Source organism: Ovis aries, chromosome 4 (genome assembly GCF_016772045.2).
Source record: "Ovis aries strain OAR_USU_Benz2616 breed Rambouillet chromosome 4, ARS-UI_Ramb_v3.0, whole genome shotgun sequence".
In the NCBI taxonomy this organism is placed as follows: domain Eukaryota; kingdom Metazoa; phylum Chordata; class Mammalia; order Artiodactyla; family Bovidae; genus Ovis; species Ovis aries.
This window is the reverse complement of record NC_056057.1, coordinates 107,918,171-107,945,339: the sequence shown is the minus strand read 5'-3', so window position 1 is coordinate 107,945,339 and position 27,169 is coordinate 107,918,171. Positions and strand designations below refer to the sequence as shown.

Here is a 27,169-nt window from a genome sequence, read left to right as displayed (position 1 = left end):
TCTTTGCTGCTTCTTGTTCCAAGAGGTATAGAAATCCTAGGAGAGCTAATCCCTCTGGAAGTCATCTTGTCTGTCACCTTCCCCCAGAACCAAAAACAGCATGGAGCACTCAGGCTAAGATATCACCAAAGACAACATTATAAGAAGGTTCCTCCAGGCAGTTAACCCAAATCGCTCCTACTTGGAGTGACAATATTTGCCTTTAGATAATCAAAACAAAAATTGGGGCTCCAGGGGACTCCTCTGTCACTGCCCCCAAAGGGTCCTAGCCCACTGTATCCTCTTAACCCCAAAAGGTCACCTCAACAAAGCAACCTGAAGCTCTTGAACCTGGAGGATATCTTTTCCTGGCCAGACTATGTTTCAAAAAAGAGCCTCATTTCCAAGCGGCAGAGACCTTCAAGTCATAGTGACTTACTGTGTGACTGACTTAGCTTCAGTAAGGTCATTTACAAAGCCATCTACATGGCAAACCTCACAAGGGAGCCTGGAGTGAAGATGGCCCTGCCTGAGCCATTTGCTTTAACATTTTCTTTTAACATCAAATCACCTTCAACAAAGATCAGAAAATCAGATCTGTCTGGACCAACCTGCAAGAGCACATTGCGAGAGCCAGCTAAGCCAGCCAGTGTCATAGAAAAGAACTCTAAGGCCAAGATAGTATTCCAAAAGGAATTGGGATGATTTTAGCAAAAGTAATATGTATAATTGCTTTACGATGTTGTATTGGTTTCAGCTGTACATTTATTATTGTCTTTTGAGGTCAGCCCTGGCTCAAGGGAATCTCTCTAAGGTTCAGAAAATGAGAAACTTTATTTCTCATTAGTTTACAATAAAGTTGGTGCAGTTTTCAGTTGTACATATTTTTGTCCTGGTAATTTTTTTTGACCCTAGCTGCTGTCATCTTTTACCAAATTAGTTTGAGACCTTTTTCTAAGATTGGTTTACTTATTTTGGAAGTCATATGTAAACCTGTTGCTTAATTTATATATTATGTCACATGTTTTTGTTTCTTTTACAGATATTTCAAAAGTTCAATCACTAGTCTTTTCCCCATTCTGTTTCTCAGTTCTTTTGCCTACTCTGCTGTGAATAGGGGCTTCCCTTGTGGCTCAGCTGGTAAAGAATCTGCCTGCAATGTGGGAGACCTGGGTTCAATCCCTGAGTTGGGAAGATCCCCTGGAGAAGGGAAAGGCTACCTACTCCAGTATTCTGGCCTAGAGAATTTCATGGACTGTATAGCCCATGGGGTCACAAAGACGAAAAACTGCACCAACTTTATTGTAAACTAATGAGAAATAAAGTTTCTCACTTTCTGAACCTTAGAGAGATTCCCTTGAGCCAGGGCTGACCTCAGAAGACAATGATAAACCTACAGCAGAAATCAACACAACATCGTAAAGCAATTTGCCCACAATTAAAAATAAATTAAAAAAAAAAGAATGATAAAGGCTCTGAGAAGCCTTTGACCCAGAAGCTCTGGGATCAGGCAAAATACATATGTGTCAGAATGCACGTGTGCATGCTAAGTCGCTTCATTCGTGTCCGAGTCTTTGCCACCCTATAGACTATTGCCCTCTGCCCGTGGGGTTCTTCAGGCAGGAATACCTGCATGAGTTGTCATTTCCTTCTACAACGGTCAGAACAGAACTGTTTAAAACAGCAAAGTTGAGAACAGCAGAGTTAGATATATAAATGAAGAGGGTTGCAGATTGCAAATTCCTTGCGTGTGTAACAAGTTTGCCTTGTCTCTGCCTTCTCTCAGTACCAGCACAGTGCTCAGTAAATGCAGGTAGGATGTAGGTAGGTGGGAGGTAGGAAGGTAAGTTAAGTAGATAGGAAGGAAGGAAAGAAAGAAGAGTTTGGTCAAACAGTATTTATACAAAGAAGAAAAGCTTCTCAGAGCTAATATTTGCTTGAAACACCCACCAGTAATGCTTGCAGGGGAACTTGTTTGAACTATGATGAGCAGACGTCACTGAAGACTACCCCATTGGACTGTCTGGAGATGGAGTTCTAGATGCTGATAGTTTAAGCTTCTTAAGGGATCCTGACTCATAACATTTGGAGACCTCTTGAACTATTCTGTACTATCTGTTTGGAATAAGTACATGAAAGCCATAAGGGATTTTGTAGGCTCAGGTTAATCTGAAAGCTCCTGTAATACAGATAATAGGTGGCCGATGGGTCTGATTTCAGGGGATGAACTTTAGATTATCCTCCAAGATACACGTAAGAAGAGGCTCAGCATCACAGTACACTGAAAGTTATCAACTCCTGCAGCACAGAGGTGGACGCTTGAGACTAGCAAATTTTTGAGTTGTTAGCACACAAAAGGGAAAATCCAGAAGCAGGGCAAGCGATCTGGAACCCAAATTACTCCCAAGATTTTAAGCCCCCAGTTCTAGAGAAGTGGGAAACTAGAGACCCCTTCTCACAGATTGTGTTTTATTTAGATGCTTCACAAGGAGGAAGCACAGGAAGATTAGGCAAGAGTTCTCCAGAGCCTCGGGCTGTACTGAGAACTCAATGATACTAGCTAATAACGTTAGACTCATTAAAAAGGAAATGGAGATGTTGTAATCATATTCTTGCTCATTAGAGACACACCAGACTCACAACAAGATGATAACTTTCCATGTCTTAAAATTGAGAAGATGGACATTCCCTTCATCAGTATTACAAAACAGCTGAACTGAGAATCCTATTAGTGAACACGGATACTGCCAGAAGACCACATGAGCTAAATTTCAAATTAGACTGGAAAAATAGTTCCAGTCAATTTTATGTTTTAATGTGGCTAGGTACCTTTACTGTCCACATTTTGGAAATAAAAAGGGTATGGTTATATGTCCAGTGATAGAGTAAAGATACTGGAAGCAGTGATAACTAGGTAATATAGATTTATAGCAGCAGATGGTTTTATATTTAAAATATTATAGAATAGTACAGGCCTGCTGCAAACTGTTGGGCTTGAAATATAGCCCAAGAAATGTGAGTTTCTTTTCTTTAAAAAAAATTATTTATTTATTGGCGGTGCTGGGTCTTTGTTGCTGCTCGGGCTTTTCACTAGTTGTGGCAAGTGAGGGCTACCCTCTAGCTGGGATGCACGCGCTTCTCATCTCTCACTGTGGAGTACAGGTTCCAGGGCACTCGGACTTCCGCAGTTGTAGCTCCCGGGCTCAAGAGCACAGGCTCAATAGTTGGGGTGCACGGGCCTATTTGCTCCATACCATGTGGGATCTTTCCAGAGCAGGGATCAAACTCATGTCTCCAGCATTGGCAGGTGGATTCTATATCACTGAGCTGTCAGGGAAGCCCCGAGTTTCTTTTCTTGATTCTCTTATATGTAGACATTAATGAGGATGTAATTAAGTAAGAAATCAGTGAGTGACATACAGCCTAGTCCTTCTATATAGTCCAAGTAGGTTTCTCAGAAGAAACCTCAGTCTGCAAAGTGGGATCCAGAGATAGGCTTGGAAATCTGGGGAAATGAGGCAAGGCGTGAAGGAGATGTTGAAAATATATACAGAATTTTGTTTCTCCCCAAATTTTCATATGCTTAATGTTTCAAAAATATATATGATCCCAAAGAAGCAGTTTAGTCTAGAAGAGTATCACAAAAACAGAATTATTATCATTGAACAATAAATTCTGAGATGCCATCAAAACTTGGACTTGGTTACTGCAGATGGGTTTGTATGTTCAACAGCTAATTACAAGGAGCTGGGGTTTATAAATTAGAGAAGATAAAGTCTATAATGAAAAATCATATCCCTAGCAAGACACTGAGAACTTTTATGATAAAAAATATCAAATCTATTGAAGGAAGAAATGAAAATGATCTAATTGATAAAATGGGTGTGCTAAATATGGAAGGCACAGGCCTAATTAGCCCATGTGGAGTGGAATAGGAAACAGAACGCATAAATCCAGCTCCCAGAAGCCCACAGCAAATCCTGAAAACGTAGTGACAGAGTTGGAACCTGGTATGTCAAGCACTTGGTATCTCTAATCATAAGACCATTGACAAGCACATTAAATGAGCAGCAAAAAACCAAGAAGAAATTTTTAAACAACTTTTTCCAACCCCAAGCATTAGATACGCCAAAGATCAATAATCAAGTATCACATATTTGGCACGCAGTAGGTGCATTAGAACACTTATTGAATAAATGGATGGAAGAACCCACAATGGCTATTACAATGTAACTTAGTGACTCATATCCTATGGAAATAGAGTTTCACAGTAAGTATCAAGAATAAGTTGCATATTGAAATTAGACAGTAGCCCCACTCGCTGCAACTAGAGAAACCCCACGTGCAGCAACAAAGACCCAGCGCAGCCAAAAATAATTAATTTTTTAAAAAAGATTCTCTTTAAAAAAGTATAACTTAATAAACATGAAAGTTCAATGTGGACAGAACTCTCTGACTTTGGTAAATTATATGGGAACGAAGAACCGAAGAACTGCCTTTTGCAGGTGAATTCTTAATAGGCAAGGTATCCAGTGATAACACCAACCAGAACACTCCTTATGCATGATTCTGAACATCTAGATGTCTCTTGCTTTATTGTGTATATTTTATTTTAAACATATCAACTTTTGTGGATTCATCTAAAGTCTGCCCCAAAGTACTGTCAAACCCACTAAAATGTATGTAAAAAATTGTGCTATAGACTAAAATAGAATCATTACTTAGATTTGTTTAAAAGAAATCAAATGAAAACCCTAATATATAGAGGAAAATCATGGGCTATTCAGACAAGGTTTAGTCGCTAAGTCATGCCTGACTCTTGTGGTCCCATGGGCTGGAGCCCACCAGGCTCCTCTGTCCATGGGACTCTCCAGGTGAGAACACTGGAGTGGGTTGCCATTTTCTCCTCCAAACATATACAGGAAAATCAAGGGCTATTCAGACAAGACACACTATTAATAATGAGGCAATCATCAAAAAAAGAGAAAAAGACAAACAGCAATTATAACAGATGTCACAACCAGGGGTGGAAATAAAAATAACCTTGTACAAGGCAGTAACTGAAAAGTCTATAACCATGTGATCCTTGATGGGAAGATACGAGAAAGAACCAATGTAAGTAAAAGAGATCAGCTTTTGTTTCCTAGCTGAAGTTAGAAAATGGTTTAAGAATGGCAAAATCCTCACAGCCTTGCTACCTCAAGAGAGAATAATAATATTGTAAAGATTATTTATAGTCACTAATAAAATGGATTTAAATATTTTATCTCTTTTGTAATCCTAGAGAAGAGATTATCTACCAGACTGGGAGAAAAATGGATATGCAAATCATCTGAAAATGGATAATCAGATGCTGGAGATGAAGTACCTAATTATCTAATATGTGGAGAGATTTGGTTAATTTATCTGAGGTCTTCACACAGTTATTGTATTGTTTAAGCTCTGTCTTGTCCCTATTTACTCAGCAGCTGCGATGTCTCAGTAATTTAGCAAGTGGAACCTTTAGAAGGGTTATAATAATTATGACATCATGAAGTCGACATGAATGGAACATTAACCCAGATATGGGTTCGGTTTTCTAGATGAGCAACTTATTACTACTTAGGCTCTGATTTCCAAGTTGTTTCTTTTTAGGTTGGACAAAGACCAGGCCAAGTTTTACCCTTCCCTACCTCATGCAAAGGGGCTTCCCTAGTGGCTCAGACAGTAAAGGGTTTCCCAGGTGGCGCTAGTGGTAAAAAATCTGCCTGCCAATGTAGGAGACTACAGATGCGGAGAAGGCACTGGCACCCACTCCAGTACTCCTGCCTGGAAAATCCCATGGACACAGGAGCCTGGTGGGCTGCAGCCATGGCGTCGCAAAGAGTCAGACACAAAGGAGCACGCACACACACCCCTTATGCAAACCCTGGTTCCTAGGTTTAAAACAGAAGCTCAGGGAGCCAGGGGTGTAGGGAGAGGTACCTTCATGATGAAGAAGAGGAGGAGGACGAGAACAACGCTGGCTTTGGGGTGGATCCACACAGCTGACCGGCCCAGGCTCTCAGGGTCCCCCATATGTTTTACCCACGTATTGTTGTCAAACAGGGTACTGATGGCTTCCCGAGGCATCAGCTGTGAGAGGAGGAAGCAGAAGGGAGCAGTTCTCCAGGGATGCTAGGTACTTCCATTTTTTTAAAGAGAACCGATTCCCCGGTCTCATCTTTCATGGGTCCCTTTCCGCTTTTTACTCAGGGAGAGATGCCGTCGGTGGGGAAAAGCATGTATGCTCAGAAGCCTGAGGGTCACCTGTGCTGTTTCCTCTTTTCCACGTGGCCTCATCCTGGTTTAGTCTCAGTCACATGCTCAGTGACCTGACCCCCCACCCTCAAAGGTCACCCTTGGAGCTGACCTCTCCGGCCATGAACTGCCCTATTCCTGGTGGAAAGGTGAAGGAGGCGATGACAAAGGTGACGATTCCAGGATAGAGCAGGCGGCTGGAAAAGAAACAGGATTAGTTACTTAGAATTAATCCTCATCCTAATTTGGCCAACCCACAGTGGATGCCACACCCTGGAAACCTGAAGTTTCCTGGCGTTCCCCTGTGGTCTCAGACCATTAGACCAAGCACTCTCTCCACCAATAAGCAATCTTTAAAGGGGAAACCACACCGCTAGTCCCTAGTAGGGTATCCGGGCTTCTATATTTTATCACAAGCCACCAAAAGGCATTTAACGCCTTCCGCCAAGATTAAAAGGGAGGAACTCTTGGAGAAACCAGAGAGTAAACGGGTAGGGCGGTGACTCACTGCTTAGCCAGAAACTGGCTGAGGACCTTGTGCTTTCGGACACCAAGCATGACTTGGCGATGCAGATACACAAACACAGCTCCCAGGAACCCACAGCAAATCCTGAGGGTGCAAGCCATACAGAAATGAAACCCTCATCCCTCGGCCCTGGCCGCTGCAGGGAAGCAAATACCAGGTGTCCACCTGCCTTTCTACCCACCTCCCCCACCGACAATTTCCACCTTACCCATGCCCACGCCAACTTCCCAGCTTGGGTCCTTTCCAGTCCAAAGCTTTGCCCCAGCCCTGCCCCTCCCCCACTCCCAGAGCAGGCACTGACCCGATAATCGCAAAGGCTGGGAGTTCCTGCAGGTCAAAGGGGAAGTCCATTCGGAAATTGGTTCTGAAGAGGGCTGTGATGGTGACTACAGGATGGAAAGGCCAAGGTCATGGTGGGAGTGTCACAGAAGCCATCGAGAAGGACCCAAGCTCATCAGCCTTAAGGATTAAAGCTTCTTCCAAACCTACTGGCCCCTCTTCTATTTCTTTTTTTCTAACACTGCCGGCAGAAACGGGCTTCGTTTGTGGCTCAGCCGTAAAGAACCCGCCTGCCAAGGCAGGAGATGCAGATTCGATGCCTAGATCAGGAAGATCCCCAGAAGGAAATGGCAGCCCACTCCAGCATTCTTGCCTGGAAAATTCCATGGACAGAGGAGCCTGGCGGGCTACAGCCCATGGGGTCGCAGAAGAGTCAGACACGACTTAGCGACTAAACAACAACCCTACTCCACGACCTGTACCTTTGCCCTCTATGTACCCTTGGGCCTTGGTCCCACTTCCCAAATGATGCTTCCCATGTTACCAGCATCCTTGTTCCACACGGCCAGCACTCGGAAAACAAAGGCGCTGAACGTGGCTGCAAAGAATCCTCGCCAGTAGTTCCTCACAGCGAAGTAGGTGGAGGTGACCTCGATGCTAAACAGCACTCCTACGGGGCAAGGAAGTCAGGTCAGGTGCAGGCCAGGGGTGAGGCTCTCTCTCACACCCCCACCCCGGGGACCCCAGGAGCTTTGGCTCCTTGAGCCACGAGGGGGGAGCAGTAGTGGGAACAGATGGTCTCTTGGAGTGTGCCATGCTCTAAACCATATACCTGCCCATGCTAGCACTTTTTGCAGACCAGAGAGATGGTTCAACAAGACACAGAGAAGATGGGAAATGAGGGGGGTTTAACCCACAACACATGATGGTTGTGCCTGCTCTACCCCTTTGAAATCAGGGCTGGGTGGAATTCACAGTTGTCTGATATCCACAGGGATCTGAAAATTTTCTGCAGCAAAGTTACAAGGGGGAAAGCTTCCAGAGTGAGTGTTCATCAGAGCACGCAGTAGAGCTCAAGATTTACCCCATAACGCCACCACCCCTGCAATCTCTCCTCCCTTCTCCCATGCGTCATGTACCCTACAACTTTTAGGGAAGAAACAAGAAAAATAAAAAGGAAGGGACTTTGTAAGAGCTGACAGTACTCAGTATTCCAAGAGAGGATTCATTAATATTTTTTTCTAAGTAAAATGTAAAAAACCTGACTTAAAAGTACCAGATCCAGCGGGGAGGAAACCAAGAAGCTCAAAGAAGTTACAAACCATTATGCTCAAGAAAGGAGGGTGAGGTAGAAGGCAAGCAAATTCAGAGTCCTAAGTTGCCCTGTTTCTGAGAGTAGATGCTGGAGCAGAAATGAGAAGGTAAATAAACAGAAAAATAGCAAGAGCTGGTGGAAACAAAGGAAGGAAGATAACAAGGGCATAAAAGACTCAAGAGATGCAAAGAAAATAATCTTTACACATACCACGAATCGGAGAGAAGACTGTGATTAGATGCAAAGTGGAAACTGACAACAGAATTACCTAACATCTGGCTAAGCCTCATCTTTATCAGAGCTGAAGAAGGAAGACAACAAATGCAGCCTATAACTGCATTCGTGGAAAGAGCCCTGGCCCCCAGGAAAGCTGTGAGCTAGGTCAGGTTCCTGTCCTTTGCTCTCTGTGGCTACTGGTCGGCCAAGACCCACCCCCGCCCCCCGCCACCAACCATGCCACCTGCTTCCCACTTCTGGCGGCCTCTCACATCTGAGCCATTTTCTTCCCCCTGTTCTAGATTCCGAAAGTCACGTCTCTTGATTTCTCAGGACTCCAGCCCTTTCTGCTGCAGGTGACAGTCAATGGCGATAGGAAGTCATTTATGCCACAGCGAGGGCGGTCTAATGGTTGCTCCTGTGTGGAACAGCTGCTGCACTTGGGCAGAGGATGCCTTGTGGTTTCCCTTCTCTGGGAACCAGCTCCCCCTCTCTGGGATCCCCAGTCCCCCTCTGCAGGTAAAAACAGTCCCTCCCTTATCTTGTTTTCTGGGAATTTGGGGCATCAGAGCACGTGTCAGCACTTTCAGAGGTAGCTCTCTATTTATATCTCTGAGGTCCCCCTGGGACTGAAGGTTCTTTTGGATTCCCAGCACCTAACACCTATGTGCCTGGTACATCATCAGGCTTCAAAGCCTTGTCCTATGGATCAGAGGAGAGGAGAGAGGAGGGGAGGGGAAGGAGGGGAGATGGGGAACAGGGGAAGGAAGAAAAAGAGCAAGGGATCATAGATGGGTGGAATTTCAGAAAACGGGGACTCTGAGGGACAGCCCTTTGCCAACCACCCCCGGCCCGCTCCTGCTCCCCAAATCTCATCAGGTTCGGCAGGTGCTCTTTTGGCCTACAAGGAGGATTTGGGGAGTCGGGGGTGGGGGGGCGACACACAGAACAAACTGCTCCTTTTCTTCACCAGTAACAAAGAGTCGGAGATGACTGAGCAACTGAACTGAACTGAACAAAACCAAAGTTGGCTCTGATTTGTCGAAATGTAAACTATCCAACTTACGAATATTTGACAACCAGCTTTTGAAATCCTAGGCTAGATTTCCCTTCCCGAGTTCTGGGACACGTTCTGTAACAGTCTGTCACTGTGTACTTCGGAACGAGAGAGAATTTTCATATTTGCCTGAGCCAAACAGAAAATGTGCCGCTGAAAGGAAACAAAGCATTAAAACACACAAACAGCACTTGGAAGCTCTGGGCTCCTAGGTTCCGGAACGTCGCTCTCTTTCCCACCCTGCAGGCTCCTCTCTGTCTCCTCCTCTGGCGCCAGGGGCCCTGGTCTCTGACTCTTGTGACTTGTAGATCCACTTTTTCAACGTCATCTATGCCAATGGCTTAACTACCATCCCCATGCTAACCGACGGGCTGACAAAGCCATGCTTTCAGCTCAGTTCCTGGACTCCAGACTCAGCAAGCCAGCTGCCTATTTGACGTCACTTGGAGATGTCGCAGGAACTTCAAACTCAATGTATTCAAAGCGAAATGTATCAACTCTCTTAGACCTGTTTCACTTCCTATATTCCCTATCTTGCTTGCAACACCACGATCCACGATCCACCGCGTGTTCCTCCTTATAAAACTGAAAGTTAGCCTAGATTCCTCCTTTCTTATCTTTCATAACCTCGCAAAATCAGTCACCAGGTGCCATTCATTTCCTTTTCTATCACCCTTATATATCATCCTGTTCTCTGTCTCCTCTGCCTCTGCCCAGTTCAGTCTCTCACCATCTAGCATCATCAGGACTAGGACAATAGTCTTCTTGTTAATCCTGGATAAATCCTGTTAATCCACAGGCCAGTTCTGTCTGCCCAGTTCTGTCTGGCCAAAGCTGGCCATGTCACTATCTTGTTTGAAACTCTTCCCCGACTCCCCTTCACCCATGACAGCATTTCCCAAAGTCGGGTCCATGAGATACTACGAGTTCCCTAAAGAGGGTCCTTGCAAAAAGGATTCTGCGGGACATACTGAGCCCCACGTGGGATATTCACAGGGCATGTCAGTGTATTGAACTCTTCCTGTTTAATAAAACTATCTGTTCAACACAGTATTTTCCAACCTATCTGATCTTGGAACACTGTTTACATGTTATGTCTACTAACACCAGGAACTGTGTTCTGTACAACACATTCAAGCAAACTCTAGCCTAGAGAATGAAACTGACATTCTTGAGCATTTCCTACGATGACCTTCATGAATCACCCCCCAGGTACCTGTCCAGACTCATTTCCTGTCATTTCTTCCCCTGTGTCCTCTAGCAATGCTCATGTATTGACATTCTATTCTTGTATGTCTTGACTATGCAATGCTGTTTCTTCTCTCCAGAATATTCTTTGCACTTTGCTCAGGCTGCCACTGGGATGCTCCTCTGAGTGGGCTGTGATGGTCTGCTGGCCTTCCTGTCTACCCTTTCTGCTGTGGGTACCTGCAAGCATAGTAACCAGCACGGCACCCAGAGGTGCTATCTCTGCTCACAGCAGAGTGCATATATGGAGTCGTCTTAGCCAAATGTTGCAGTAGATTTCATCAGTGTAAGGCATTAAGAGCTGACTACAGAGTGAATAAATTACTCTAATACTATTTTTTGTTGTTGTTTAGAATGAATCCGTATTTGTAAAATATAGCTATCAAATAAGGTTATCTGCAAGTTCATTTAATATTTGCCACTTACTACAAACATCCTAAAAACAAAACATTTTAACTTTTCAATGCTTAACATTTTCTTATGTCAACTTAAGTCAAGAGCCATGTTTTATCTGTAACTTAACTATTTGCCTCTCCCAGTGTCTAGACAGGATCATGAAGGATCTTCCTCATTCATCCCAGAAGCTCTAGTTTTATGCAAAAAAAAAAAAAAAAAATTTCATATTCTCTTCACTTTAAAAGAATCTGGATTAAAAGCAAAACAACAAAAAATGCTACCCTTCTAAAAGTGTTCTTCAGACCTTCTGGATTTGTAAGGCAAAAGACTCAATAAAGGCGAGAGGGGGTATAAATGCAAGTGTGAATACGTGAACTTGTGCAGAAATCCCAACAGGCGAGCCTTCCCTGCTGGGGACATTGACTTTAATGCCAAGAGCTGACCACAGTAGTGCAAGCAGGATGCCAGCTACCTCGTTGGCCAACCTATCTCCCTTAGGCCATGGGTGTTGCTTTAGCATCAGTTCAAGTGAGCATGGTACATTTTCATTAACTGTTAATGTTTATCCATGTATCATTCCTGAGCCAAGTCATCTTGGTTTCTTGAAGACTCTTCTATGAAAGAACTGATTACATTTTCATAATTGAAAGATCCCTCTAACAGCTGGTGCATTTATGAAGCAGATGCCTTTCCTGCAGTTCTTCTTCTCCAGTTGTTAACATGGTATCTTTTTTTATCACCAATGAATCCAACCAGTGATCTATATAATCCTTGCTCTGTTAATCTGGTTACAACTGTTACCAATGAGTAAATAAACAGATACAGCAGCTGTCTCTGACCATGCACACTTGTTAGTCATCCAGGACAAGGAACAGTCTGAAAAGTTGCTCTTTGTCTAACATTAGTAGAAAGAGCTAAACTCAACTTTACATTGTGGTCAAGGAAAAATGGGACTTTAATTCTCATCTGTAGTCCTCATCTAAAGCTGACCATTGGCACTTCCTTGGTGTTCAGTGGTTCAGACTCTGCACTGCCAATGCAGGTGGCGTGGTTCAATCCCTGGTCTGAGAACTAAGATCCCGCGTACTGTGCAGCATGCCCAAAATAAAAATAAAGCTGACTATTCATCTAAATGTCTTTCCAGGTGGTACTAGGGGTAAAGAAACTGCCTGCCAATGCAAGAAATGCAGGAGACACAGGTTCCATCCTTGGGTCAGGAAGATCCTGTGGAGAAGGAAATGGCAACCCATTCCAGTATTCTTGCTGGAAAATCCTAAGAAAGGCAGTGCCAAAGAAGGCTCAAACTCCCAAGAAAAGCAATGCCAAAGAATGCTCAAACCCCCAAGAAAGGCAATGCCAAAGAAGGCTCAAACCCCCAAGAAAGGCAATGCCAAAGAATGCTCAAACTACCATACAATTGCACTCATCTCACATGCTAGCAAAGTGATGCTCAAAATTCTCCAAGCCAGGCTTCAACAGTACGTGAACTTTCACATGTTCAAGCTGGATTTAGGAAAGGCAGAGGATCCAGAGATCAAATTGCCAACATCCATTCGATCATAGAAAAAGTAAGAGAGTTCCAGAAAAACATTTACTTCTGCTTTATTGACTATGCCAAAGCCTTTGACTGTGTGGATCACAACAAACTGTGGAAAATTCTTCAAGAGATGGGGATACCAGACCACCTGACCTGCCTCCTGAGAAATCTGTATGCAGGTCAAGAGGCAACTTAGAACTGGACATGGAACAACAGACTGGTTCCAAATCAGGAAAGGAGTATGTCAACTCAAGGCTGTATATTGTCACCCTGCTTATTTAACTTATATGCAGAGTTCATCATGAGAAATGCTGGACTGGATGAAGCACAAGCTGGAATCAAGATTGCTGGGAGAAATATCAATAACCTCAGATAGTCAGATAACATCACCCTTATGGCAGAAAGCGAAGAAGAACTAAAGAATCTCTTGATGAAACTGAAAGAGAAGAGTGAAAAAGTTGGCTTAAAACTCAACATTCAGAAAACTAAGATCATGGCATCTGGTCCCATCACTTCATGGCAAATAGATGGGAAACAGTGGCTGACTTTATTTTTGGGGCTCCAAAATCACTGCAGATGGTGACTGCAGCCATGAAATGAAAAGACACTTGCTCCTTAGAAGAAAAGCTATGACCAACCTAAACAGCATATTAAAAAGCAGAGACATTACTTTGCCAGCAAACGTCCATCTAGTAAAAGCTATAGTTTTTCCAGTAGTCATGTATGAATGTGAGAGTTGGACTATAAAGAAAGCTGAGTGCCGAAAATTTGATGCTTTTGAACTGATGTGTTGGACAAGACTCTTGAGAGTCCCTTGGACAGCAAGGAGATCCAACCAGTCTATCCTAAAGGAAATCAGTCCTAAATATTCATTGGAAGGACTGATGCTGAAGCTGAAATTCCAATACTTTGGCCACCTGATGCAAAGCACTGACTCATTTGAAAAGACCCTGATGCTGGTAAAGATTGAAAGTGAGAGAAGGAGATGACAGAGGATGAAATGGTTGGATGGCATCACCAACTCTATGGACATGAGCTTGAGTAAGCTTCAGGAATTGGTGATGGATAGGGAGGCCTGGAGTACTGCTGTCCATGGGGTCACAAAGAGTCGGACACAACTGTGCGACTGAACTCAACTGAAACTTCCATGCCCTTAACAACTTACAAGAAAGGTAAGTCTTCTTTTGGAGAAGAAAATACATACAAATGTCAACTATATAAAGATGCCAATTACACTTCAATTTAAAAAATGACAACAAAAAAATGAATGATTAAAGAGAAAAAAGTTTAAAAAAATGTACACACAAGTCCCCTGTTAGAGGATGTAATAAGTGAAGGGCAAAAATATCCAACAATACAAAAGTCTGTCTAGCTTCCCGGGTGGCACAGTGGTAAAGAATCCGCCTGCCCGTGCTGAAGACACAAGAGACGTGGGTGGATTCAGTCCCTGGGTCCAGAAGAGCTCCTGGAGGAGGAAATGGCAATGGAAACCCACACCAGTCTTCCTGCCTGGGAAATCCCATGGACAGAGGAGCCTGGAGGGATACAGTCCATGGAGTTGCAAAGAGTCGGACACAAGTGAGCACTCAGAAACACAATATAAGTAGGGGTCCCAGAGAGGCCACCTTGGTTTTCCTTCCTGGTTCTCCCACTTACTAACAGCAAGTCACTTACTCTCTCTCTTTAATATCAGCCTCATACAGCTCTGGGCAAGAAGGGATGTAAAGTCTTTAGAATATCGCCTGCACATAGTAAATACTCACTAAAAGCTATCTGGCTTTACCCTTCTTTAAACTGGTAATACCCAGACTTGGGGATGCTGGCAGTAACCATTTTGGGAGCAAGAACAGGCAAGTGCACTGATGCAGGAGGGGATACATCACTTGCCTCCAAGAGGTGTCCCAAAACAGCAGCCGACTCCCACGGCACAGCCCACCGTCAGCATGTCAGTGTAATAGTATGGCTGCTACTAGGGGACAGACAGAGGGGGAGAGACATACAGGGGGAGAGATAGACAGAGGGGGACAGGCAGACAGAGGGGGAGAGACAGACAGAGGGGGACAGGCAGACAGAGAGGGAGAGACAGACAGAGGGGGAGACAGACAGAGGGAGAGACAGACAGAGGGTGAGAGGCAGAGGGCGAGAGGCAGGGAGGGGGAAGGCGGGCAGGAGAGGAAGGACAACAGGCAAAGAGAGGGGACAGAGAAGGAGAGACTTGAGTCACACAGAATCCATCACAGGGGCCCCATCTCCCCAGTGCCATCCCAGGCCAAGAGAAACTGTTAGTTTGGCAAACAGGAATTGATCTCATAGCGCAAAGCCAGACATAGAAAATGAACCAGTTAGGTAAATTTACAGAAGGCAGGTAAGCCTAAATGGTCACCAGAGAAGGGGGCTGGGGACAATCGGGGCCAGAAGTATTAACAGGAAAGGGCTTTGGCAAATGGCAAGAAAGAGCCAGCAGCTTCTAAAAGAACACACAGCTCTCTGGTTTAAGAAAGTGAGTGATTCGGGATGTGATTCAGGGTCACTCCCTGAAAGGCCCACCCCCATCCCTCTTCCGAGAGCAGCCCCCCACCCCCACCCCACCCCAAAGCTTATGGGAGCAGCCCCTCCACAACCCCTCAGGCCAAATGGGATAGGGAGGAAGTGAAACTTGCCTCCGACAGGGGCTGCGAAGCAGCAGCCCACGCCCACAGCGCAGGCCGACACCAGTAGGTCAAGCTGCCCAGGCACGGTCTGCAACAGAGGAGCGCGGGGACGAGGCGGTAGAGGGCTAGGGCGCGGCTGGAGCACACGAGACGCGGGGTGGAGGACCAGGAACGACAAAGGGACGGGGCGGCCCCCGAGGGAATCGTGGAGGGTAACTGACACTGGGGCTGGCGGAGGAACGGACCATGTGCGACCTCCCCCAACCCCGAGGCAGGGCCCGGATCCGGGAGAGAGGGCGTCAAGGGATCAGCAAGGGCTTAAACAGCGGCATCGTCTGGTTCGAAGAGGCGGGCCGGGGGCACGTGGATGCAGGCTGCGGGAGCGGGGGTTAGCGCAGTGCCCGGCTCAGCATCGCGGCCAAGGCAGCCCAGCCCCACCTCCTTTGCCCTTCTCAGCCTTACCTCATACACCCCACAGAACACCGACATGAATTTGCTGAGGATGGCCGCGCAGATGCTGGCAATGTGAACAAAAGGGCCCTGGGAGAGAGGAGGGGGACGAGGGGTCAGGGGCAGGGGTCGGGTGGGGGGGGGGGCTGGTGGCATTCTTGGACAGACATCCGTTGTTGCGGACACTGTACCAGGGGCTAGAAATATAGCTAAGATAGAAGTTATGCCTTCACAGAGGTTCAACCCAGGGAGGAAGGGAGGTGATGCCTAGCACATTATCATTTCAGAAAATTCTAGAGGCTGTGAAGAAACTGACTAGTCAAAACTATGGTTTTTCCAGTAGTCACGTATGGATGTGACAGTTGGGCACAAAGAAGGCTGAGTGCTGAAGAACTGGTGCTGGAGAAGACTCTTGAGAGCCCGCTGCACTGCAAGGAGATCCAACCAGTCCATCCTAAAGGAAATCAATCCTGAATATTCACTGGAAGGACTGAGGCTGAAGCTGAAGCTCCAATAGGTTGGCCATCTGAGTGAAGAACTGACTCATTGGAAAAGACCCTGATGCTGGGAAAGATTGAAGGCAGGAGGAGAAGGGGACGACAGAGGATGAGATGGTTGGATGGCATCACCGACTCAATGGACATGAGTTTGAGCAAACTCTGGGAGATAGGGAAGGATAGGAAAGCCTGGCGTGCTGCAGTCCATGGGGTCGCAAAGAGTCAGACTCAACTGAGTGGCTGAACACCAGAAGAGAGAGAGGAAACACAAGGGTGGGGTGGGGAAGGTCACAGCTGAGTAGGGCCTTGATGGACATGAAGGCAGAAGCCATGGGGTTCTCAGTAGAAGAATGTTTCAGGCTGAGGGCACAGCAAGTACAAGAACCTGGAGGGGGGCAGGCTTGGTGGCTGAGCGGCAGAAACTGCCTTGTCATTCCAGCACCAGGAAGGAGGAGTAGCCTCGGAGGACAGAGAGGAGCCTAATCACCACAGGCTCCGGGAAATAAGTTTGGACTTCATTTTGAAATGGAATAGAGGGACTTCTCAGGGTGGTCCAGTGGTTAAAACCCTGCACTTCCACCACAGGGGGTGTAGGATCAATCCCTGGTTGGGCAACTAAGATCCCATATGTTGAATGGCCAAAAGAAAAAAAAGAAAAAAAAGAAGTGAAAAGTTCTTTGAAGTTCCTAGCAGCAGCAGCAGCAACCAGAGGGCAGTTATTTCTGATACCATTTCTAAAAGATAAATCTGGTTGCAGCAAGGCAAGAAGTTACATGTAACTTCTTACAAGGTGACAAGTAACCTCGAAAAAAAGCACAGCCTGTTTTAGGTCTCAGTTTTCACAGGGTTTGTCTGGATTGTCTCTAAGGCAGTGGTTCTCAGCTGGGAGACATTCTGCCCCCAGGGGACATCTGGTGATGTCTGGAGACTTTTGGATTGTCAAAATGCTGGGCTGCGGAGCTGCTGCTGGCTTGTAGGAGGGACAGGCTGGGGAGGTTGCTAATCCTACAAACGCACAGGACGGCCCCCTAGAACCAAGAATTACTCAGCCCCAGATGCCAGTAGTGATTGCCCCAAAGGTGACTCTGCTCTAAGCTACTCCCAGCTCTGATGTTTTTTGTCATTGTGTCCCAGGGTTGAGGATCTTCCCTGTTACCCTAGGAATCGCGATGGTCCCAACCTCCCCACCCCCACCAGCTCCCTCTAGACTCTGTGGCGCCCTCTGCTGGAGGGCCTGCCCAGCTCACCCCGCAGAAACTGGTCTTACCTCTTTCCCTACAGGAATGCCACTGCCCAGCCCGGCGGTGAGGGCCACTACCTTGGCCACGAAGGCCTTGAGGGTGAGATACTCCTTCAGGACCACCCCGCGAAGAATTGTCTTCATTTCAGGAATTCCAGAGCCTAAAAGCGTGTTGTTGTTTTAAGCGATTACGTGCAAGCTTAAGCAGGAGGTTAAAGGTAGATGGACATCCAGAGAGTGGACATGGGACGGAGCGAGAGGTTTTGTGGTGGCGGGGCAGGGGCGGGGGTCGGTGAGCGGGGAGAGCGGGACAGTGGCAAAGCCGAGAACAGGCTTGGGAGCGAGGGGAGGAGATGCTGTGGGTTAGCGGTGGGATCTGGGAAATTCTCACCGACAGCCTGGGGAGAGATGAGCTGGCAGAAGAGGGCGCTGAAGAGGATGAGGGTTAGGGGGAAGCCGACCCAGACCAGGAATTGCAGAGGCAGGCTGGGCTGCATCTGGTAGTAGGACCACTTGTAGGCTGCGGAGACAGGCGTCCGGGCTCAGTCTTACGAGGATGTCGGTGCCGCCCCGATGCCCGCAGCGAGGAGAGCCGTGCTAAGAGCATGCTTGAGTGGCCACTGTCCCCGCTGGACCTCAGAAGTGGCTCTATTCTCATTTGACTCGTGGGGGGATCTGAGCCGGGGGACGTGACATGACTCATTCGAGTTCCCACCACCTGTGGGAGGTCGAGTGGACGGCAGTGCAGTAAACCACAGTGAGGGCACCTCCTTAGAAAGGCTGTGGGCACCCAGCCACTTGTTACCCTGGCACGAGGGGCTCCTGGGACTCCACATGTTTCCAGTTGCCTGAACTGCAAAGCCCTCGGAAAAAGTAGCACAAGCTGGTCACCCTACGAGAGTGGCGCCCACAGCCTGGCTGATAGAAAGGGACAGGGAAAGTGGGCCTGAGTCTGGTGTCCCTGGACTAGAGTCACACCTGTTCTTCTCTGAGCACCATCCCGAAGCTCCCCCAGCTTACCCTAGGTGGAAACTCTAGAACAACCACAGTGTGGGGAGGGCTAGGGGGGCAAAGGGCCATGTTACACCTACCCTGAAGTGTTTTGGCACTGACATAATCCATGCACCAGCTAACCAGAGCCATCAGGAGCCCCAGAAGCACCAGAAAGATCCAGTCTTCCCCTAACTTTCTTCTCACCACGAGTCCCAGGCGGTGCATACAATCTAGGGAAAGAAAGGACAGAGGAGCAAGGTAACCAGTCGCTGCTCTGGGTGTGCGGCTTAGGGCTGGGAGCTGAGGGCCTCTAGGAGTCCGGTCTGTATGTCTCATTCCCTGAGTTCCTCCTCACCTCTCTGCCCTTCAGAAGGCACCAGAGTCCAATTCCCCTCTGGCTACTTGATTCCCTTCTAAACTCTGCTTTCTTGGGGCTGTGTGGGAGGGATGGTGGGAAGGTAGTGTGAGAAGGACACGGGAGCCGTGTCTTTTCCTTGGAGGAGGGCTTTGGTGTGCAGATGGGGACCGTGAGTCAGAAATACGCAATGAGTCTTCAGAGTTACTACCCTAATCCCTGTACCTCTTTCCTCTCCAGACACCTCCATTCCCCCGTCCCCGTCACCTTGACATTTAGAATAGTGGTCCTCGTCCTTGCTGTCCACGGAAGCGCTGGAGCCCATTGTCTTGGGCATCTCGTTGTCCTGCTCCTTGCCTGAGAACTGCCCTTTGTGGTGGCCGTAAATCTGGATAAAGGGAGATGGGAAAGGTCTGTGTCGTTGAAGAGTCAAAAGAAATGGAAGTATATAGAAGGAAATGGCAACCCACTCCAGTACTCTTGCCTGGAAAATCCCATGGACGGAGGAGCCTGGTAGGCTACAGTCCATGGGGTCGCAAAGAGTTGGACACGACTGAGTGACTTCACTTCACTTCATATAGACCCACAGATAAACAAACAGCTTTTAAAAATCCTGGGTGTTTGGTGCCCTGTGACAACCTAGAGGGGTGGGATGGGGTGGGAAGTGGAAGGGAGGTTCAAGACAGAGGGGACATATGTACACCTATGGCTGATTCATGTTGACGTACGGTAGAAGCTAGCACAACATTGCAATCAAAAATAAATAGATTTTAAAAAAATCCTGGGTGTTGACGGCCTCGTGCAGGGTCACTTGGGTCATCAATGCCCTCCACTCCCCACCATCCATCCACACAGTTCCCACTCCTCGCCCTTGTCCATCCATCCACACCCCTGCCCAGCTGTACTCATCTCTCTCAACAGCAGCCTTCAGCAAGGGAACCAGTTCCTACTCTGAAGCAGGGATACGAGAACTGTGCTAAGACTGGACACCTGTGTCAATGACATGTTTTGGGTATCACTGCTTCCTGCTTCTTGGTCCCTCTGTCGCTTCCCTGGACCCCCCTCACACTGACATGGACAGGGTGAGGACAGGCTAGCAGGTGACTCCTGGTGACTCTTGGCCTTGGTGTGTCTAGCTTTAATGAGGCTCCTCGGACGCCCTGCCCGGCTTAGAGAAGACCCATCCACGTCCCCTCCCCGTGCTTGTAGGCACAAACTGGACGCCGCCCCCAAAAGTAGAGTGTGTGTGTTTGGGGTGTTGTATGTGTGCAAGGTATACTAACTCCTTTTAGCCTGCCCCACCTCCACTACAGTAACTCTGTCCTCTGGGGCCAGGGTCAGACCAGGCCACGTTGCTGGTTCTCGGAGAGCCTGAGTGGAAGAGATCTGATTTCACAATACGAGCAGTCGAGTTTATGCCTGAATCCTGAGCAGGAGGCACTAATACCCTGCTCCGGGATGAGGTTAGTGACCGAAGGGAGCCGTGTTTTCCTCCATGCCCTCCCCAGACCTGAGAGTAGACATTTCCCATGGGGGCCAGCACGTGGAATACCTCAACCCACCTTAGATCCCAGGCTGGAGGAGATGAGAAGCGGGGGCTACATACCAAACCTGGGCTGGGAAACACTGAAAGAGTCCGATCTTGGGACTTCCCTGGTGGTCCAGTGGTGAAGAAGCCACCTTGCAATGCAGGGGACTTGGGTTCAACCCCTGGTCAGGGAAACAAGGTCCCACACTCTAAGCCGCAACTACGGAGCCTGAAGGCACTCTGGAGCCCAAGCCACAACTAGAGACTCCACATGCCACAACGAAAGATCCTGTGTGCCACAGCTAAGACCGAATGAAGTCAAATAAATAAATACATTTATAAAATAAAAATGAAAGAGCCAAATCTGTGCTGGCTGGACTAGGACTCACCATCTGAGCAGGGCTGGGAGGTGAAAAAGAGGTCAAGCCTGAAACAGGCGTTTTGTCCCGATTCCTGAGTGTAGGGCCGGGGATGGGAGGATGGATGCAAAGATGCCGACAATTGATAATTAATCATTGGGCAAGGGGTACTTGGGGATTCAATACACCACTCTTTCTATTTTTGTAGAAGTGTGAAATTTCCATAATAAGATTTAAGCAGAGAAGAACAAAGGTCCAAGCTCCCCTTCATTGCACCTGCCCAACCTGATTTCCCACATCCCTTCGGCTTCCCGCTAGGGTGCTCACTTTGCTCGCCAACACTGGAAGGCAACGCAGCTGCACCTTTACTAAGCTGACGTCCCACTCAGACCGCATACCCGGCGACAGAGAGCCCAGGACCCCGAGAGGGGGCTCTTCCTGTCCAACCCCGCACTGCGTTCCAAGCTGCCTTCTCCAGGAAGCCTGCTCTGACTCACCCCTGGAGCCTCCCCTGACTTCTGTGCCCTTGCCCCCCAGCTGATTCTCCAGGAACTGCCCCACCCACCATCCTCAGGACGGGTCAGGACTGAGACCTAGATTCTCTGGACCCCAGCATGGAGATCCCCAGCCTAGCCCTCAGCTTCCCTGCCCTGCCTAGACCCCAAAGGAAACACAGTTCCACCCCCTCATCAGCTAAAACATTTTTAAATCCTGATTTCCTGGTCCCCTCCACCCCCGCCCCCGACAGGTTCCATCCTGTCCCTCTACAGGCACGTTCACTTGCTGAATTAAACCTGGGCATTTATCTGCAACAAGCTCCCAATCTGTCCTTCGGGGATGCCCTCACCATCACTGCCCTTTCCTCAGTGTCTACACCTGAAGGATATTTACCCTGGACTCATTGGAAAAGACCCTGATGCTGGGAAAGACTGAAGGCAGCAGGAGAAGAGAGCAACAGAGGATGAGATGGTTGGATGGCATCATCGACTCAATGAACGAGTCTGAGCAAACTCCAGGAGGCAGCGAAGGACCGGGAAGCCTGGCGTGCTGCCGTCCATGGGGTCACACAGAGTCAGACACGACTGAGCGACTGAACAACAATAAACCCCTAGTTAGTTCACCAGCAACCCCCTCGCCCACCTCACTGAGATCAGAGCTCTGTATCTCTCCAGGTGCTACCACCACATGGGGTCTCACTTGATGAATCCTCCTACCTGCAAGTTTGATTACATTTCTTCTGCTCATTTGACACTGGTCTGTCTTGGGTCACTGACCATGCTCTTCTGTCCATCTTCTCCCCTTATCCCCACCTCTCTGCCTTCTGCAGAAGTGTGGGTGTGTGTGTTCTGCTGAGGGTGGGAAGGGAGAATCTGGTGGTGCCTGTGTGCAGGGTGAGGGGCACACAGAGGTGTGGGCTCCTCTGCCAGTCCCCTAGTGTAGCTTATGTAAGCACGGGCTTGCCACCCATGTGTGGCTCTGCCTTCTCCCCCCGACATTTGGGGGATTCAGTTAGTAAACTTGTGTTCAGGTACATGTGTATCTCTATAGAAGGTGCCCACTGGGCTGAATCCAGACCTTTAAAGAATGTTCATATTTGGAACACATGACCGTGTACTTTAAGTTAGAAAGATCACACTGCCCCCTTTAGCCACCTGCCTCTCCATTTCCCCCGATCTGTGGCTCCTCTGGCTCCTGGACCCCACCGCCCCCTCCTCTGAGGACTTTACCTGTGTTGGGTGGGCGCTGGCATGGGGGCCTGCATCCCTCCGGAGCCTGCGCTGCAGACCCCCGTCCTCAGAGGGCAGTCCGTAGCTGGTGCAGTGCTCAAAGGGCATGTACTGGTACTGGGGGGCGCTGCCCCACCAGCTGGGCTCGCCCCCACGCGGCTGGGCCCCCGACGGCTCCATGCCCCTGCCCCTGGTCAGGCCTCGGCCTGCCGGCCCCCACCCTTCCCCGAGAACAGCTCCTTAAGCCTCTCCTCCTGCCTGTCCCCAAGGCGTCTGGGGCAGCATGCCCACCCCCGGCTATTTATAGCCATCTCTCCGTCACATGACCCCCCCGCCCCACTGCCACATCTGATCTGCTTGGGGTCGAAACAGGTGTGAGAGCCATGTGGGGGAGGGGTGGGGACAAGAACCTGGGGGGCAGCCCCACAGGGAATTCCCCCAGCAGGACAAGCACCGGCCCACTCCTGCGTCACGAAGAGGATTCCAGCCCCGTGTCACTGGTCTGGCTATAAATACTGTCCAGATCAGGGTGGAAGACTGCTTTGAGGCTTTTGGACCTGCATGCTCCCCGAGTCTGCACACTCTAAGCAGCCCATCTCTTTCCTTCTGTCAGTCCATCCTTCCGTGGGGAGGTAGCAGTTGGGAGCTGGGTGGAGTGATTCTAGGGTCCAGAAACACTGGGGAGTGGCTCACCTGGGCGAGTAAGCCGCGCCTCTCTGCCGTCTTCCCCTGTGGGCTCGTCTCCAGCTCTGGGTGCCCCCCAGGTTTAGCCCTCATCTGTCGGACCAGCTCTCCCAACCCAATCGATATTCAGCTTTCTCCTCCAGCTCTGCCTTTTGTCTGCCAGAGGCCACTAGCGATGCTTTGGAGTCATACCCTTGACCCCACCTTTACCACCACTGGGCGTGGGGCGCAGGGGCAATAGCCTTGGGTTCTGGCATTTCTCCTACTTCCCGGACTGATCCATGACAGCCACACAGCAGCCTGGATGTTCAGGGAAGGACTGAGCTTCCATTTAGCGCACAGAGCACCCCTGGGAGGGCTGTCAGGGGAGGTGAGATAACAGGGGGGGGAAGTGGAAGTGGGGTGAGGGAAAGAGGGAGCCCACGGAGAGACGGGAGTGGGCGTTTCTCACGATGAGCCCGACAGACATAAGAGATGACAGGGAAGTACCCTGCTATTCTTCCCTTTTCAGGTCAATAAATAATTTTTGGCCAAGGCCAAACTACTCTATATGGCATTATGCTTTTTTTTAGACCAATTTTCCTAGTACGGTCCTTCCCTTGTGAACTATTCACTATTGAAGGAAAGCTATAAACATGAGCCAGTGTGTGGTTTGGGATCCATCACCAAGCAAGGTCTGTCCCAGGGACTGCAGGGTAGGGACACTGAACGTCTGGTCTACAATTGAAATTTGTTCCAGGCTAAATAGGACTGTCCAAAGCAGGTAGAAAGATGAATACCATTAAGAGCACCTTTCCTAACATAAATCTGAAGACCTGTAATGTACCCACAAAGATGACAAATGTGTGATTTGAGGCCCTGGATGTTCTGTAACGTCTCCCTTCTCCCCAGGCAGAAAATAAGAGAGATCTAATGGGTTGGTGTGAGATGAAAGAAACACTTTAAGCTTTTTTTTTTTTTTTTTTTTAAATATCTGTCTATTTATTTATTTGGCAGTGTCGAGTGTCGGTTGCAGCATGTGGGATCTTCACGGCGACACGCAGGATCTTCTGTTGTGGCACACAGCCTCTCCGGCTGTGATACACATTCTCCAGTTGTGGTGCACAGGCTCAGTTGTGGTGAATGGGCTCGACTGCCCTGTGGCATGTGGAATCTTAGTTCCCTGACCAGGGACCGAACCCACATCCCCAGCATTGCAAGGTGATTCTTAATCACTGGACCGTTAGGACAGTCCCAAAAGAAAAACTTTAATAAGGAAAATAGACCGCCGAGAGGAAAGAAAATAGATTGCCAAAGCGAAATTATTTTCTTGCGGGGAGGGGGGCTTCAGAAACAGAAAAGATTTCCACCCCTTTGTGGAGGTGGCTCCCCTGAAAGTAGTCAGTTTTTGCAGGAACTTGATAATTCCAAGAAACAAGTATCTAACACAACTGTTTATTTCTCCAGTGTTCCTGAGAAAATCAGGTCCTGGTTGTGGATCCCAAAATTTGAAGGCAAGATCATGGGCATTAAGAAAACCCTCCCAATCCACCAAGCCACCTGGAAGCACCAGCTGTAATTCTAAAAACCAGACTCTGAAATCAGGAGGGTCAAGGAGCTCTCCAGCTGCTGGCTCTGAAGGGTAAGCATTCAAGAGTAAGGATCTTGAGTCTTAGCTCAAAGATTAAAATCTCCTGGGTTATCATTCTGCAAGAGAACAAGAAAATAAAATATAAACTGTGCCCATCCCACCCCCAACACCCCATGGGTTCAGTGCTTTTATTCGGAAGGACAGTGATGGGTTTCCGGCGAGTCCTTTGAAAAGCTCCTAAATTTGGAAACAAATTCACAACCATGCATTTACCTATGATATGTATACTGAATAAGATACGTATTCTTTGGGGTTTTAATAGATTTTCTTGAGGTCCAAGCACCTATAGGCTTATGGAATTGCTATTTGAAGGAAGGTTGCTGAAATGACCGTCCAGGACACAGGTGCTTGGGAGTGTGTTGGGGTATAGAAGGTTGTGAACGACCCAGCTCCTTGGGATCCCCATATCAATTTAAGCAGGAACTTTCTCCCTGGGTGACACCCTTGTTGTCAGATTCCCACCTCTTGAAGTCTGGGCTTTCCAACTGTTGGACAATACACCATATTATTCTTAAGGGGCTTTAGTCATGACTTGCCATTCCACATCAAGCCTAGCATGAGATCCATGACCACCAACTTGCTGAAATTTCCCCCAGGCAACTGTAACTTCCTCTGAACACCCCTCTTTGTAGGCAGTCATTTCTCGCTGGTAGCCATTTCTCCTCTGTGCTTACTGAACCTTGCCTCCCAGATCTTTCAAAAAGGCCTGGTCCCTTCCCTCCCCGGCATACGCCGCCTTCCTAACAATGGACAGGGCTCTTTCTCCCTCTTCTGGATTTTTGAACACGGTACACTTTTCCCCCTGTTCTCTGCCCAACAAGGGCTAAGATGGAGTAGTCTTTCTTTTGGTCTCAGGCTCCTTCTCACAACTCAATGGGGAAAATCTATAGCCCCAAAAAGTAAGGAGGGAGGAAAAAAAAAAACAACCTTTTGCTAGGAAAAAATGTCACAGAAGCAAAATTGTTGAACTCAAGCTGACAGATTGTTACCCACTCTGGCCTCTGTTTCCTTAGAAAGGCAGTTAACTTGAGGGTTATGGAGAGAAAAGAATGGACGTAAAAGTCAGTGTTTGCCCCAAAGTGAGCGCTGAATGTTAACTTGTGTCGTTAAACTGAAGTTCACGCTCAGAGATGGTAACAGCATCTGTAATGCGTTAACCCCAAGTGATCCACCACGCATCCTCCCGCTTCCTCCTCACAGGGTAGCATCCTTCCTTAAGGCAGCAATGATTTACCGGTGTTTAAGTAAGGGCGAAGTTAGGTACCTTAGCCAACATCTCTGATACCTTAAAAGGACAAGCCAGTATTCAAAATCTATTTAATTCTGGAGTTTGTGTCCTTAAAGCTATACCTTTTTCTTCTGTATAAATTGAAGTTTCTGAGCCTCATTTTCCTCTTCTGAAGAACCGGGGCGATGACACCCTCCTGGCTTGTGGGAGGATGGTGTAAAGCTGCAAGCATAGGGCCTGTGAGACGCAGTGTTCGGGCAGCTGGAGCGGTTATTAACATCTTTGCCTCAGACCACTTTCTCCTTCTATCAGAATATCCCACTTGCTCCATTTGTTCCTGTTATTCTCTTCCTTATCATGGGAGATGGGATGGGGGGAGGGCAGCAAAGAACCGCCCCCAGTTCTGGAAGGGGGATAATTTTAGAAGAGAATCCCCTGGCAGAGGACACGGAGCTGTGAAATTCAACCTGACACCCTTATCCAAGGGCGGGGCGGGGAGGACAGGGAGTCCAGCTCAGCAGATGCTGCTCTGTAAGCCCAGAACACACCCACCTCCCCCAGGCTGTCCTCCCACTCACTGCTCCAGGGCCTTCCCTCCAGAGGCACCCGGGGCCAGCCTGCTCCTAAGGCCTTTGCCCTCAGTGTTCTTCAGCCAGTTCCTCTCTCCACCCAGTGATGCTTCAGCTCAACTTCGTCCCTCTTTGCTCTTCCTCTAGGTTCATAGACAAGCTCCCCACCCCCCCCACCCCACCCCAGGGTCCTCATCAGCTATCCCACCACAAAGCTCCTACAGAACTTCCTGTTTCTAACCCTCTGTAGCCTGCCTGCCTCTCCAGGTACAGACATACCGCACCCGAGAATTCCCCAGATTACACAGTCCACTGCCCGAGAATTCTCTTACCAGTTACACCCAGCCAGGAAAACCTTAAACCCAAATTGGACTATGCGAGATGGGGAATTCTATGATCCTTGGCATCTCCTCCCATTTCAACTCA

At 48.1% G+C, this 27,169-nt stretch overlaps 1 protein-coding gene across 2 annotated transcripts in view; it reads right to left on the bottom strand.

The window, feature by feature from the left end:
- The window catches only part of CLCN1 (chloride voltage-gated channel 1), a 38,577-nt gene extending 15,703 nt beyond the window's left edge, over positions 1 to 22,874 (bottom strand). Inside the window, exons 1-12 of one of the 2 annotated variants that reach the window (XM_004008136.6) lie at positions 22,633 to 22,874; positions 19,286 to 19,406; positions 18,762 to 18,893; positions 18,062 to 18,190; positions 17,698 to 17,831; positions 15,946 to 16,023; positions 14,720 to 14,798; positions 7,608 to 7,733; positions 7,086 to 7,170; positions 6,767 to 6,868; positions 6,371 to 6,455; positions 5,944 to 6,093 (exon numbers count right to left, since the gene is read on the bottom strand). In XM_004008136.6, coding sequence (XP_004008185.4) covers positions 5,944 to 6,093; positions 6,371 to 6,455; positions 6,767 to 6,868; positions 7,086 to 7,170; positions 7,608 to 7,733; positions 14,720 to 14,798; positions 15,946 to 16,023; positions 17,698 to 17,831; positions 18,062 to 18,190; positions 18,762 to 18,893; positions 19,286 to 19,406; positions 22,633 to 22,812 — 1,401 coding nt within the window. In that variant the 5' untranslated portion in view covers positions 22,813 to 22,874. The remainder of the gene's footprint in view (positions 1 to 5,943; positions 6,094 to 6,370; positions 6,456 to 6,766; positions 6,869 to 7,085; positions 7,171 to 7,607; positions 7,734 to 14,719; positions 14,799 to 15,945; positions 16,024 to 17,697; positions 17,832 to 18,061; positions 18,191 to 18,761; positions 18,894 to 19,285; positions 19,407 to 22,632) is intronic. The other variant, XM_027968891.3, reaches the window with a different exon arrangement.
- Between the last annotated feature and the right edge of the window lie 4,295 nt (positions 22,875 to 27,169).